Source organism: Miniopterus schreibersii (genome assembly GCF_964146895.1).
Source record: "Miniopterus schreibersii genome assembly, chromosome: 15".
Taxonomy (NCBI): domain Eukaryota; kingdom Metazoa; phylum Chordata; class Mammalia; order Chiroptera; family Miniopteridae; genus Miniopterus; species Miniopterus schreibersii.
Window position 1 is genome coordinate 23,141,065 of NC_138115.1, and position 13,941 is coordinate 23,155,005.

The following is a 13,941-nucleotide window of genomic DNA, read 5'->3' on the forward strand; positions in this document are numbered from 1 at the left end:
TTTCTCTCTTTTTAAGGTGGAATAATATTCCATTGTGTATATAGACCACATATCGTTTATCTATTCATTCATCAGTGGACACTTGGGTTGCTTTCATGTTTTGGCCTTTGTGAATCAAGCTATTATGAACACAGGTGTGCAAACATTTCTTTGAATTCCTGCTTTCAATTCTTCAAGGTCTATATCCAAAGGTAGACTTGCTGGATCATATGTAATTCTATTTTTAATTTTTTGAAGAACCACTATACTGTTCTCTATAGTATAATTTGAAATTTTAAAAAATTAGTTGCCAACATAAAAGTATCTGGGCTTAATACTTCTTTTGAGAAACTGAAGGTCTGACACAACCGGTCCTACACTCCTAGCACCAGCCTCATCAGGCCCCCTCTCAGGGACACCAGCACCCACAGGCAGTCCCCCCTCCTCAGAGGTCTGGATCCCAGTTCTGCAGGGCCCTGTTCTTGGTTCTAACCTCTTTCTTTTGTTCCCCCAGCCCTAAGTGGTAACTGCTTTCCTCTGTGAGGCTCTATGATACCTCAGTGGGCCCCTTTGCCTTTTCAGTCTTCGTGTACCTATTGAATGCATCCCCTATATTAGATCTTTCTGTTAAAATACCTAGTGTGGCTCTGTTTTCCTGGCTAACTCTGGCTGGTGCTCCTGCCTGGCAACACTGGATAGCAGCAGCCCTCTTTGGTCAGACTTCAGTTCTCCTGGTCCCCTGACCCCCACTCCCCATTATTCTACATCTGGCTGACTTTCCCTCCTCGACAGTAAGGCACCTGATGTGTGCCTCTGCTCTAATCTAGTAACTCTTGCTTACGTAGCATCTACTATGTGCCAGAGACTGTATTAGAGGATTATCTCATGAATCCTCTCTACAGCACTGTGAGGTAGGCACTATTGTGACTCTCCACTGTACAGATGGGGAACTGAGGCTGGGACAGGGAGGGCTAACCACACTGTCCTTAAGTCAGCAAGTTCATATTTCTATAATGACCCTTTGCCTTCTATTTATAGAAGGCATTTGATAAATATCTGATCTGTGCACTCCAGGCTCCCTTTAGATGAAAGTAAGTGACACACAATTGCTTGAAAGCAAAACCTCAGAAACTAACAATTCTTGTCTTAGTTTTCTCCTCTGTAACATGGGGATCATGACAGATACTACTTCACAGGGTTTCAACGAGAATTAAATGACATGATGTGTGCAAAGTGCTTAGCTCCACACCCAGCATGTGAGAAGTACTGAACAACGTTAGTGACTTATATTACTTCTTAAATATAGAAGGATTATTATGTAAAGCATGAAATACAGAGCGGCTGGGAATGATGCTTATGGAGAGTATGTAGTAGTGGAAAGATACTTATTCTAGGTGGAAGAAAAAGGACCCAAAATAAAAATAAATGGACTCACGCACTAAAAAGACTCAGAGAAAACAACCAACATATTAACTGTGATTGATTTGGGGTGCTGAGATTTGGGACAATTTTTTTCCTAATGAAACTGTAAAAGATGCAATCCCATCAACATTCCCATTAGCTTCTTCGCAGAAGTTGATAAGCGGATCCTAAAGCTTGTATGAAAATGCAGGGACCCAGGACAACCAAAACAATCTTGAAGAAGAGGAACACGGTTGGAGGACTGTGTCACAGGCATGGATGTCAAGGCCAAGCTGAGAGCTGAGTTTGAGACAATACAGCTGTGACTATCAAGAATGTTCCCTACTCTTAGGTCACTGTTTTTCTGAAAGAATGCCCTAAGCTTCATTGACAGAGGTATCTTGGAACAAGGGTAGAAAATTCTTGTAGTAGGAGTTGCTTTGGGAAGTAGTGAGGCTTTCATCACTTGAGGGGTGTAAGCTGAGCTGGAAAATCCCAGAAACAAGAGAATGTAAATTCTCTAGTCTCGTGGTTTCCAAAAGACACATTTTTAACCAGACCACAGTGATTTGAGGAAAGCTTAGTTTTTCATAAAGCTTAGATTTTCATAAAGCTTAGTTTATTCACTTTAAATCCCATTTTGTTTCTGATGATCATTTCCCTGCTTCTGATGTAAAAGCATCCTTTCTTTAATAAAATGGTGCTGAGAGTTGATGTTTTGTGTTGTTTTTATTGTTCTCAATTGGCACAGTAAAGAGCAGACAGCCCTCTTTCTCTCACTTTTAAAGAATATTCTATAACTGAGAATCCCAAGGTCTGGGAATGACTGGGAAAAACTGGCAGCTCTGACAACTTATTTCCTGTGGGAACTTGAGCAAGTTTTGAAACCTCTTTGAGCCTCTGTTTTTCCAGCTGCAAAATGGGGATGATTCACACATCTCAAAGCAGCTGTGAGAACTAAACCAGATAATGCGTGTGAGTTTACTGAGAACATCATAACCACCTGGGAAAGTGTCCTCCAGAGTCTGTGAGCTCCATGACGGCTCCCGCTTTTCTCTTATGCAAGCTGAAGAGTTCTTGTTTCTCTGATCATTCTTTATATTCCCACTCTGGTCTCTTCTGTGTGTTCTCAGTTTGTCACTGTTGTTCTTCATCTATGAGCCTAGAACTGAACATATGATTTTGGTGTGGCCTGGCTGTGTAAAGGAGGACCTACTATCACTGCCTTCAATCCAGACTCTGTACCTCCATTAATTCAACCAAAGTTTACAATGGACTTTGTTTTGTGCTCTTATCTCACTTTCATAATATTTGTTGAGCTGAGAGTACCTAACAGTCCCCAGATCTTTTTCATAAAAATGTTTGCAAAACCCTGTCTCCCATTCCAAACCCATGCAGTTGAAGTCTTGGACCTAAAATGAGAGGCTTTACTTTATATTTATTCCCTTTTATCCTTTATCCTGATAGATGGGGCTGCAGAAGTCCCCATATGTATTCTTGCACTCAGGAAACCTAAAGGAATATTCATGGACCTTTTTAGTACAAGGAAGAAAACCTTTATTTGAAGCTTGATAGAGTCCGGGGCCGCAAGGCTGGCATCGGGTGATGGAGCCCAGATGCTGTGGTTTAGTCTCCCATGTCTCACCCACATCAGGTTCACCCAGTGGGCCTGACACGGTGGTTCCCTGTCTCAGGACAGTGGACTATATGTCTGTCCTGGGATGGCTGTGTAGAGAAACCAGGAGTCCAGACGGATTACAGCTTGCAGGGCCCAATCCTACTGCCTCCTGAGAGCAGTGATGTCCCAGAATCTTCCTGCTGATCCAGGAGCCACGAAGTGCTCAGTTCCCGCACCCTCCCTCTGCCTTCCATCCTGGCAGCTGGATTGCATGCCAGCGCTGCCCAAATGGTACCACTGCCAGGTCTAGTGCCAACGTTCAGACCACATGGAAGGAAAAGGGCTCTATTTATTGCTTTAGCCTGGCCTGCCTGCGTGTCTCCCAGAACGTCGCTCTGTGCTCAGGGGATGCCATGGTGGTCACGCTGGGGCTTGCTTGGCCTGGTTGCCCGCCTGGCACTGGCCTCAGTCAGTCTTCCTGAACCCTGGGAGGAAAAGCCCAAAGGATGGCATGAGATTCTGAAGGCAGCCAGGCCTCATTCCCACCATCACCCCAGATGCTTAAAAACCCCTCACAGCTGGAATAATCTACTTACCCCAGAAGCCACGGGTCTCAATGATCCACAGCCATTGCAACCAATTTCCCCGTTATGAATTAAATGTCTTAAAGGAAATGGAAATCCCCAGCCCAGAGACACACAGCCCCCTGGTCTCTGAGTTTTGAGACTTAGTGGTAGGTACAGAGCTGCTGGTCATAAAAGAGGATCTCCTTCAGCTCAGTCCAACCACTCTAGCTGTGTGACCCTGGGCAAGTCACTTTACCTCTCTGAGCCTCAGTTTCATCAGACAAGTGCAAAATAAGTAAAGCCCACCTCCACCCCCAGTGCTATCAGGCAAATAAAATCATGGAGAAGATAGAGTTTAGGGAAATGTAAAGTTCTATGACAGAACACCCAGATTCTCTTCTCTTTTCTACTGTGTGTCACACTTAGGGACTTCTGCACCCATTCCTCACATGATTTTCACAACATCCTTGGTGCAGTAGGTGTTATTACACCCATTTTTCAGTTGAGGAAACTGAGGCTAAAAGATGCTCGAGGGCCCCAGAACTGGTAAATTGGAAGAGTCAGGAATTGAACCCAGGCCCCAACTCCAGGTCCTGTGCTCTTTTCTATATGCTAAGCCTCACTGGCAAGAGAAGATCCTGATCGCGAGAGAAAGTGAATTTAGGAAGAATGTAAAAGTTACCTATCAGCCTGAGCTTCTGAAAGAGGGGGATGAAGCCTTGCAGGACGCTGTGGATCCGGTACACTGCCCAGGCAAAAAGAGAAAGGTGACTGAGCTTTGGGCCTCCTCAAGGGATCCGGGGTCAGACCTCCTCCCGCCCACACTTGGACCACGGCTTAACCCACACAAACAAGGCTCTAACGGTGGAATTTCAGGCAGCAGGTTAAGCTTAGATAATAGTACTGGAGCTGTTATTTAAAACAACAGCCACGAACAGCAAAACAGCGCCAGGAAACGGAGAATGCAGCACCCAACCCCATGAACTAACTTGTTTTCAGTATCTGCCTAATTCTGTTTGTTTGCCACTTTCAGCTGTTTTTGTTGCATTTTTACAGAGCTGCCCATTTTTTCCACAGAGTTTTGCCAAAGACCTCCCGTTGACCTTGAACGTGGTCAGGAAGAAAACAGGAGCATAAGGAAATCTTTAAAAAGTGTTTAGGTCATGGCTTTCTGGCCCTTGGCAAGCATCTGTGGCTGGTCCAGCCACCAACCTCTGAGCGTGGGTGGGGTGTGTGTGTGGGGGGTGCTTACCCAGACCGAAGTAGATGCCAACAGTCTCCAGGGAGGCGAAGGTGAGCAGGCCAACCCCAAGGGACATGAACCATTCTGCAAGGGCAGCCAGGGAGCGAGTGGTTAGGCTGTGGGCCTGAAGCCCCGCGCCCAGCCCCTGTTCCCCAGCCCCCACTCACCTGCGTAATAGTGATAACACACCAGCAAGGCCCCGATTGCAAAGCAGAGGATGACAAAGTGGAAAAACTCGTCTGTGAAGGCAGAGGAGGTGGGGAATTCACTTTTTACTTCTTTCTCCCTCCTTGTCTAATTACTAAAAGTATTCCTGTTCTGCTGAAACGGAGCTTTTATTCAGAGATGCTTCTCCTGACCAGCCCAACTAAAACAGCGCGCCAAACCCCACCCTTTCCAGCCTTTATCTCACTTTATTATTTTTCTAACACTGATCACCACTCAACTGGTTATATTTCCATCTCTGTGTTTATTCTCCGTCTCCCTCAGTAGGGCGGTGGGTGGAGATTTTGCCCGTGGACTGAAGCATCATCGGGCATGCAGAGCTGCCGCCGATACTTTATTTGTGGAATGAATGTTAAAGGTAATTGTAAAAAAATGCAAATGCATCAAGTTTAAAAGTTTCACATTGCCCCGTTCTCCCTCCCTAATCCCACTCCTTAAAATTGAATGGTGATTGGCAAAACTTTTCCAGGTACATATAGGTACATGCATATTTTCAAAAACAAAAGCAGGACCAATTTGTACACTTGCTACTCTATAATTTGCTTTGTCCCTCTTGTTGCTAGATCAGGGCCATCTTTCCATTTCAGAGCATATATAGATCTGCCCTGCACTTTTTGATGGCTGTATAGTGTTCCATGGTAGAAAGTTATCCTAGTTTTTTTAACTAGTCCCCCACGGATGAATTTATTGACATCAGATGTTTGTTGTTATTACTGATGTTGTACCAAACATCACTGTACATGAACCTCGGTGCATTCTGTGGGCCCGGTGCCCAGAAGTGGAACTGCAAGTGTGGAATGTTCTTAACAGAATGTAGTTAAACAGAGATAGAGACAGGAGTGGAGAGGCTGGGCCTGTGCCTGGGGCAGGAATTCAGGGGCAGTCTGTGAAAGAGGCCCCCCTGCGCTTTGCCAGGCACTGTGTGAGTCATCAAGGGGGAGGACACAGGGGCTTTGACCCACTCAAGGGGCTGTGATTAGAAGAGATGTAAATAAAGGTTTCCAAGAAGAAAGAAAGAAAAAGAAAAAAAAGGACAAGTTAGAGACTGTTCCCGGGAATGAGGCAGGCTTCCTGAGTGGGTGTTGAAGCTGCCAGGAATGTGTCTTAGTTTAGTCCAGTTTAGCCACCGATGTGCTGTGAAGTTTTGGACAAGTGTCCTGACCCTTCTGAACCTCAGTGTTCTCACTGATACATTGAGGAGAGCAATCTCAATGCCACTGAGAGGATGGATGGGGATCTTGTGTGGGAAAGTGCTTTGTAAATGGTAAAAGGCATTGTGATACTTCATACCACAGCTGGCAAGGGGCATTCTGAAGGCAAATGAATGGAAGAGGAAAAGGGTATTTCTGGTTTTGTTTTCCTGGGTAGAAATTAAAACGAGCATTTCTAGGACTTTCTTGGCTCTGAAATCAGTTTACCCTTTAGGGAAAAAAAAGTACATTATGCAGAAATGGACTTAAAGTTTAAGAAAGCATGAGGCTTAGCTCTCTTCAGAGGTGTGAAAACCTGGGGTGAAGTGGACTCTTTTCTTTCAGAAACAAAAAATGAGTTCTTAACAGAGAAATTCTTTCTTATTTTCCGTTTTCTTAAGAATATTTAAAAAATATAAGTGTTTGAGAGAGAGAGATCAACAAAATGCAAGATGAAATAGAGGACTGGATGGGTAGGATGGCTTAAAAAATCAGAAAAATGTCTATCCAGTGGGGAATAAGTACATAATAATGTACCCACACTGTGAAATATTATGCAGTTGTTAAGATGTCATAAAAATTCAGGGGTCACCATGGCTGGGGCTGGGGCAGTCCAGGAGGGCTTCGTGGGTGAAAGAGAGTTTGAGCTGAACCTTAAAGATTGCCAAGGCAGTGGGACTTGAATGAGCGGGAAGGACATGTGTGTACATGCACATGCTACTTGGGAGGGACAGCATGACACAAGGAAAGGAGGTAAGACCAAGGCCCGGGCCCAGAATAGTGACAGGTTGGCTCAGCCAGGTGAGTGGAGGGGCTATTAGGAACTAGAAGTTTTGGAGGCTGAAGAGATAGGACAGGAGAAGGACTCCAGGGTTTTGTTTGAGCCTGGAGGGACCTGGAGGATCATTCTTGTCTGGTTTTTCTCAAATTTCAGCCATTCACACATCACCTTTGTGGTTTTTGCTCTTTCTATGTACCACTGCTTCCCATCTTCACAATTTCATGCTAATCCAAGGACCATCTGTACTCTAATATTTACTTAAGATTTCTCTTTAAACAGATTCCTTTTTCAGCTAAATAGATTTACATTAAAAGAAAAACTTATGTTCTGGCAGTAAATGGAAAGCGAGGATCCCCCTGTCTTAATGAAAACTTCTCCCATCACACACACACGAATTTGTAACTATGTATGGCGACAGATGTCAACTAGACTTATTGTGGTGACCACATCACAATGTATACAAAGATTGAATCATTATGTTGTACATTTGAAACTAATATAATGTTGTATGTCAATCATATCTCAACTTAAAAAATAAACTAAATTTCATTCAGAAAGTCAGGGGCATCTTAAACTTAAACATAAGTGTTACCAAATATACTTAAAAGCTTTGCTGCTCTAAATAGCAAAACAGCAGTAGTTTTCATTTATAAGAACTATAGTTATTGTTTCATAAATAATGTTGGAATACGCATAAGGCCAATGGTAATACTTCGTTTTGTAGAACAGTTCTTTGAACAGACAGTTCAAAATGCCCCAGTTGCCAGATTTTGCTGAGTGTGGGACACACACACACGCGCGCGCACACACACACTCCCGGCATACAAAGCAAGGTGATGAAGTTCTAGCTGGCCAGCTGCCTGCAGAAGGCTCTGCACACAGGGAGAGACTGCTCTCTGTGTCTGAAGGGCCATGAGCAAGGGTCACAGCAGCGTTAGAGGCATGGGGTCCCCAAACTGTGACCATGCTCTAAAAGAGAGAGTGGAGAGGGGACTCACCTTTTCACTTTGGGGTATAGTGCCTGTCCTGAAGCAACTCAGACATGGTCTGCACTTTGAGAATCCCAGTTTTAGTCTAACAAGGCTTGTTTTCTAGCCCAGGAAAATTAAACAGCATGCACTGGCCATCTCTCTGGACAGAGGCAGAGTAGGGGGCAAGGACCAGGTGTCCACCCCCTGAAGGTAGGCTTTTACAACAATTAAAATGTTTCTAGAACAACTGCTATTTATTTAATCAAAAATCATGGTTTCCCCTTCCACCCTTCTCCTCCATGAAGCTCCCACAAATTCCAGGCCCGGAGTGGAGGAGGTCCCTCTGGTTCTCATCGCCCATTCTCTAGTCTAGACTAACCCTAACTCACAGCTTCCGCAGCCCAGCCATGTCTAGCTCCCTATCCTGCCCACAAGGCCTGGAGGGCATTTATCATCCTAGTAACTCCACGTACAGAAGAAAGAGCTTAAGACCAGGGTGCAAGCTTAAGTCATTCCACTCACTAATTATGAGACCACTCCTTATTCTTGAGCCTCAGTTTCCATATCTGCAAAATGGAAATCATTGTATCACCTTCTGGAGGTGATTTTAAGCTGGGTACTTTGCAAACTTCAGGGCATACGACAGGGATGGGCTATGATTACTATTGTTCTAGGCCACCAGCTAACTTTCTACCCATAGAAATCTGGACAAGAGAAGTAGAAGCAGCTTTGGAACATTAATTTCCTTACCATCTTTCTTTATATTCAGTCTTCTTAACTGAGAGGCCTCCATTTCTCCTTAGGGACAAGAAATTAGTGTTTAACTTTGACACAGGATGGCAGGTGGGATTTTCTCTTCCCTGTCTCACTGAGAATGGCTGTCCTGGGTTCTTTTTCCTGAGTGAGAGGACATCTCCTGCAAGACCCATCAGGGCCAAGCTGTGAAGGTGGGGATGGCTGTCTTTGGACCCCCACTGGCCCCCTCCTCCCTCTACAAGCCTGAGTCTGTGCTCTGTTCCATTTCCCCTGAGGTTGGAAGTCCCCTTCCTAAATCACAGTGACACTCTGTCTGGTGATAGCATCCTTGCTGGGACTGACCCACCCTCCCAGGATGGCTATGATCCTATCCCACCCCCCTGGAATTCAGGCCGCCTTCAGCTCTCTTCTTGCAGCTTCAGTATTTACCACTTGCTGGGTCTGAGCCTCTCCTTCGGATTCCTGGAAATTAGAAACTCAGCATTAGTCCCCAGGTCAGCCTGGGTCCTTAACAGCTGTTTGCACACTGGGGGAGGCCATAGGTGACCTATGAAAATTCTCCTGTCAAATTGCCCAGTCCCCAGGAGCTCTTTCTGTCTCTCTATGGCTGGTTATAATCTCTGCCTCTTTCCCGGACCCCCTTTCTAATCTCCACCGACTCCCTGCCTCATGCCACAGCCAGCCCTGCCTGCTTGCTGAGCCCAGGTCAGAGCCCCAGGCTCTCAACTGGACGTGGAGCCCCCATCTCACAGGCATGAACCCTGATAACAGCTGGTGATGCCCAGACCTCATTCAACATCAGCACTGACAAACTCTCTCCCCAAAATGGGTACTCACCTGATTCTCCAGAAGGCACCACCTCCCCAGGGACACCTGAGCAGAAGGAAAATCAGTGATCACAGATCCATTACCCTCTGGGATAATTCCCTCACTCAGAGACTTTCCATTTGATCTGATTGGGTCAAGTGGGGACTGGAACAAGCTGGAGGGCTCCTATTCCATCTAAAGGAGCAGTTACCACCCACAGGCCACTAAAACTGCTGTGGGAATGCCTGCCCAGTGTTACAGGTCTTGCAATTTCCCAGGAGAAGCCAGAAATCCAGGTTTTTACAGAAACTTCTTGATTATAAAAAAGGTTGTCAACTCTTGTATTTTAGCAAATCAGAGAGTTTGTGAGACATCACATTTTTTTATATGTTACTATGTAAGGAAAACCACTGCCAACTATCATTGTAAGTTACCAGTAATTTAATGATGCACTCTGATTTCAGATATGTCCAAATGTGAAAAAGTGTGAGTTGTAGAATTGATGAAATGTATTAATAATAATTTTTAAAAGCACTCTGTGAGCTTTGTACCCAGCAGAGCAGCTCCCTCTCTGCGATCTATTGAAAGCCAGCCCTCGACACAAGGGTGTGTAGAAAAATAAAAGAAAAATAAAGACACTCTATGAGCTAGATAAAACACATCTGCGGACACATGGGTCACCAATTTACAATCTATGCCTGTTCATGACTATCTAGATCCCAGTGATGACACCTAACCACAAAGCCCCAGCCCCACCAGGCCCTGAACTCCTGGGAGCCACGCTGGGTTGTACATGGGAGCCCCAACCCCCCACCCTGAGTGTCAAGCCCCTTGCCTGGGTGACCCGAGTCCTATATACCTGCCCCGCGTTGCAGCCTTACCGTTAATCTGGTCTGGGGAGACCTTCACACCCCATTCACCTTCTAGTCCCTGGTGCCTATTCTAGTTTCTGGTGACCTCTCTCTTAGTCCATCACCTTCCTCGCCTCAAGGGCAAGTAGGACCCCTTGTAACCACCTCCACTACAACCACCACCACCAGGAGCCCCCACTCCTGTATACTTCTAGTCTTTTAAGTTAGCCCCAGGACACCAGAAGAGGGCACCCTGGGCACATGACAATAAGCATTCAGTATGCTCTTCTGTCCTTAGGGCTAATAAGCACACAGATTACCCACACTGCTACCACCTGGAAACAGCCATTGGTAATATCTTGCTGCAGAACATCAAAATATTTCATTTACATTTCTTCAAATATACATAAACATTTCCCGATGTTTTTCTTGGGTCATTATCAAGAATTAGGACACTAAGTAGATTATGGAAATGTTGGATGAAACAGAGTTAAAGAGGTTTTCTTATCTGGCCATGTGCATTACTCAGGCTTTTTGGCAAACTGGTTCATTCCTATAAATTCCCCCATTTCATCAGAGCGCTATGAAGCAAAGGGCCATAGTATTTCGATCTTGCTGTAATAATCATGATGCTTGGAGACAATTATTCCATAATATGAGTCTTGTAGAGATCAGATTCTTAATTTTCTCTTGCAGGCTTAAACAGCCAAGTATTCCAGGAGAGCAGGTACTGATCATGTCTCATTTTGTTGTTTGGGAAGCTGAGGCCCACAAGGGTTGGGGAACCGGTCAAGTCAAGGTTACAGGTTAGAAGAGAACCCAGGACAGTTCCACCATGGTGCAGAATGCTTGCCCCCATCCCCAACTGCCAACGTTATAACCACTCACTTTGCCATATTTCCTGTATCTGCCCATGACTTTTAGCTCAACAAACACACTTATGATCTCGTTTCTGCCCAACAAACCCCTAGGCCCCCTGTCCTTTGTCTAATTCTGTTTTCTCCAAAGTCACTGGACAATCAATTACCTTCATAGAGTTGAAGCTCATCCTTCAAAGCGTCAGGCTTCCCGTGCTCAGCACCTGGGTGGAGACAAACCCCATTAGTCATTTCTTCCAAGGAGCAGCATCCCAGGGCAGCTTTCATCTCCCACCTGCATGAAGCCATAAAAAGTCACACAGTTCTTGTGCTGGGGATAAGCTGAGTGATCTTTAAGAGGCAAGACAGCCTTACAAGTGTTTCCCCTTTATTCTGTCCTACTCCCTCCTTCCCCAACACACCCAGAGGTGACCCTGTTCAGTTTACTAAGAAAGAATTAGGGGTTTGAGAGGACCTGGGCCTTGTTCAAAGTCAATGATAAAAGTTGCTATTTATTGAGCGCTTACTATGTACCAACACTGTATGAAGTATTTTATATTTAGTATTTCATTTGATCCTCATGGAAATCCTATGAAGGAGGTATTAGTCTCCCCCCTCCCCCATTTTACAGATAAGGAAACTGAAGCTTACAAAGTTAAATTATTTCCTGAAGTTCACGTAGTCAGGAAATGACAAGTCCAGGGTTCAAACCCAGGTCTGTCGCTAAGGCCTGCAATCCTAATCATCTTTATTTCCAGAAACAGAACCCAGAGTTCAACTCCAGCTTCATGGGCAGCATTTATTAAACAACTTAGGTGTTCCAGGACTTGTACTAGGCATTAATCCAGGCTCTTTTTCTCATGTTCTTTTCTTCCCATGATCCACTTGAGCTGAAATTTATTTTCCTTTTTTTTCTGCAAAAAAATTCTCTCTGTTGTTAAAAATAAAGCATGCTCATTGTAAAATATTTGTAGTATAGAGCAGTTTGGAAATAAAAATAAAAATCACTCATAATTTAACTATCCAGAGATAACCACTATTAACATTTGGATATTTTTCCTTTCAGTCTTGTTTATAGCCACATATGTGTGAATTTCGACAAGTGCGTTATGAGATCAAACTGATTATATGATTTGACATCTTTCTTTTTCACTTCAGAGAGACATAAAGAAGGGAGCTCTAACCAAGACAGAGTGTGGCATCATTGACCTGTTTTGTAGTTTTCGGACATTAGATTGTTTTCCATTGTTGTCTTACTACAAACAATGCTTCGAAGGACATCTTCGCACAGACATGTTGAGGCCCAGTGAGAAACTCAACAGTGAGCTGAGTGGGGAAGGAGAAATGGTAAGGCCTATTGCCTACCGCGTGAGCCGCCCCTGTGGGGATGTCCAGCCCCCTGGCTCTGCCGATGTTTTCGGGTTTCTCTGGGGTGCTGATCCTCATCACTGCTCTCTGCAGGGAACAAATACAAGCTGTAGGAGAACCTCAGACTGAAATGAGCCTGGAATGCCCTTGTTCTGCTGTTCATTCTCAGAATTTAGTTTTCGTGAGGAGTGTGGTCTGGGGGAAATATACTAGTACATGTTTAGCAGTTAACTCTGGGTGACAGAACAAAGGATGATTTTTTTCTTCTTTCTATATGTTTATATGTTTCACATTTTGTACAATGTGCCTATGAGTAATCTTTCACAATAAAAAAAAATTTAATTAAAAAATAACAGGATATATTAAGAAAAGATGTAGGGAGAGCAGTGCTGGGTGCTGGACTATCAGTTAGGGTCCTGCATGTGGAGGAAGACTTGGGGCTGCAGTGAGACACCGGGTTTGGGGCCTTGAGGTCACCATCTAAGCTGGAAAAATGGGCATGGTCTCAGTTCCAGCAACAGGCCAGTCATTGTGGATCAGACACCAGGATCCTGAATATCAGTCTGGCTCTGTGCTTCTGCGTTTATTTGCCTGTTGCTTTCTCTTAGCGTTCAGCTTTGCTAACCACAGCCAGTCCCACGTGTGCTGTGGAGACAGGAGGGAAGTGCTTTATGGCCACATTTGAGGAACAACATTAGTGTGGGAGCAGCACCCCCTAAGGGGCAACAGAATCAGAAAACAGAATATCCCTTCCTACCAGGGAGGAGAAACAAAGGGACAGAGTCCCCCTGCAAGAGTCCCCCTGCACCTGGAAGCCCTTCTTCCAGAGCTAAACCTTGAAGTGGGTGGGTCTGTATACTTTTTAATAAGGGGGGTGGTTTCCTTTCCAGTCCCATGAGGAGACTGGCTACACACAAACCCACTGGACCCACTAACCATTCTCTCTCTTCTGTCTGCTGAAATAAGCATAGATTTTGTGGCCTTGACCCTCAGTCTCATCATTTGCAACATGAGGACATGAGGCTAGAGTGTTAGGACTTGCAAGCACTTTTAAAAGTTTTCTTTCATCACATAAAATCTCAGACCCAGGTCTGAGATTTCTTTCATCACATAAAATCTCAGACCCAGGTCCACAATGTACAACAGATAAGGAGCTCTGGTTGAGAAGGAGTAGACCAGAGCCAATCCTTAGGCTCCCCAGTCCCAGAAAGACCACCAGGGAATCCCAGGTTAGCTAAAGAAGGATTTGAACCCGGCAGGCTGCTTGGACTGACAGAGGCACTGACTCTGGCACCAGAGTGCCCCCTAGGGACCCTCGGTGTTACTTT

The 13,941-nt window shown here is 44.9% G+C and overlaps 1 protein-coding gene across 2 annotated transcripts in view; it reads right to left on the bottom strand.

Moving 5' to 3' along the window:
- Positions 1-2,918: 2,918 nt before the first annotated feature.
- TMEM40 (transmembrane protein 40) overlaps positions 2,919-13,941 on the bottom strand; it is a 35,475-nt gene continuing 24,452 nt past the window's right edge. For both annotated transcript variants that reach the window (XM_081160058.1, XM_081160059.1), the window contains exons 4-12: positions 12,611-12,700; positions 11,416-11,469; positions 9,568-9,603; positions 9,160-9,192; positions 8,725-8,772; positions 4,975-5,046; positions 4,817-4,891; positions 4,247-4,309; positions 2,919-3,483 (exon numbers count right to left, since the gene is read on the bottom strand). In XM_081160058.1, the coding sequence (XP_081016184.1) occupies positions 3,464-3,483; positions 4,247-4,309; positions 4,817-4,891; positions 4,975-5,046; positions 8,725-8,772; positions 9,160-9,192; positions 9,568-9,603; positions 11,416-11,469; positions 12,611-12,700 (491 nt within the window). In that variant the 3' untranslated portion in view covers positions 2,919-3,463. The remainder of the gene's footprint in view (positions 3,484-4,246; positions 4,310-4,816; positions 4,892-4,974; positions 5,047-8,724; positions 8,773-9,159; positions 9,193-9,567; positions 9,604-11,415; positions 11,470-12,610; positions 12,701-13,941) is intronic.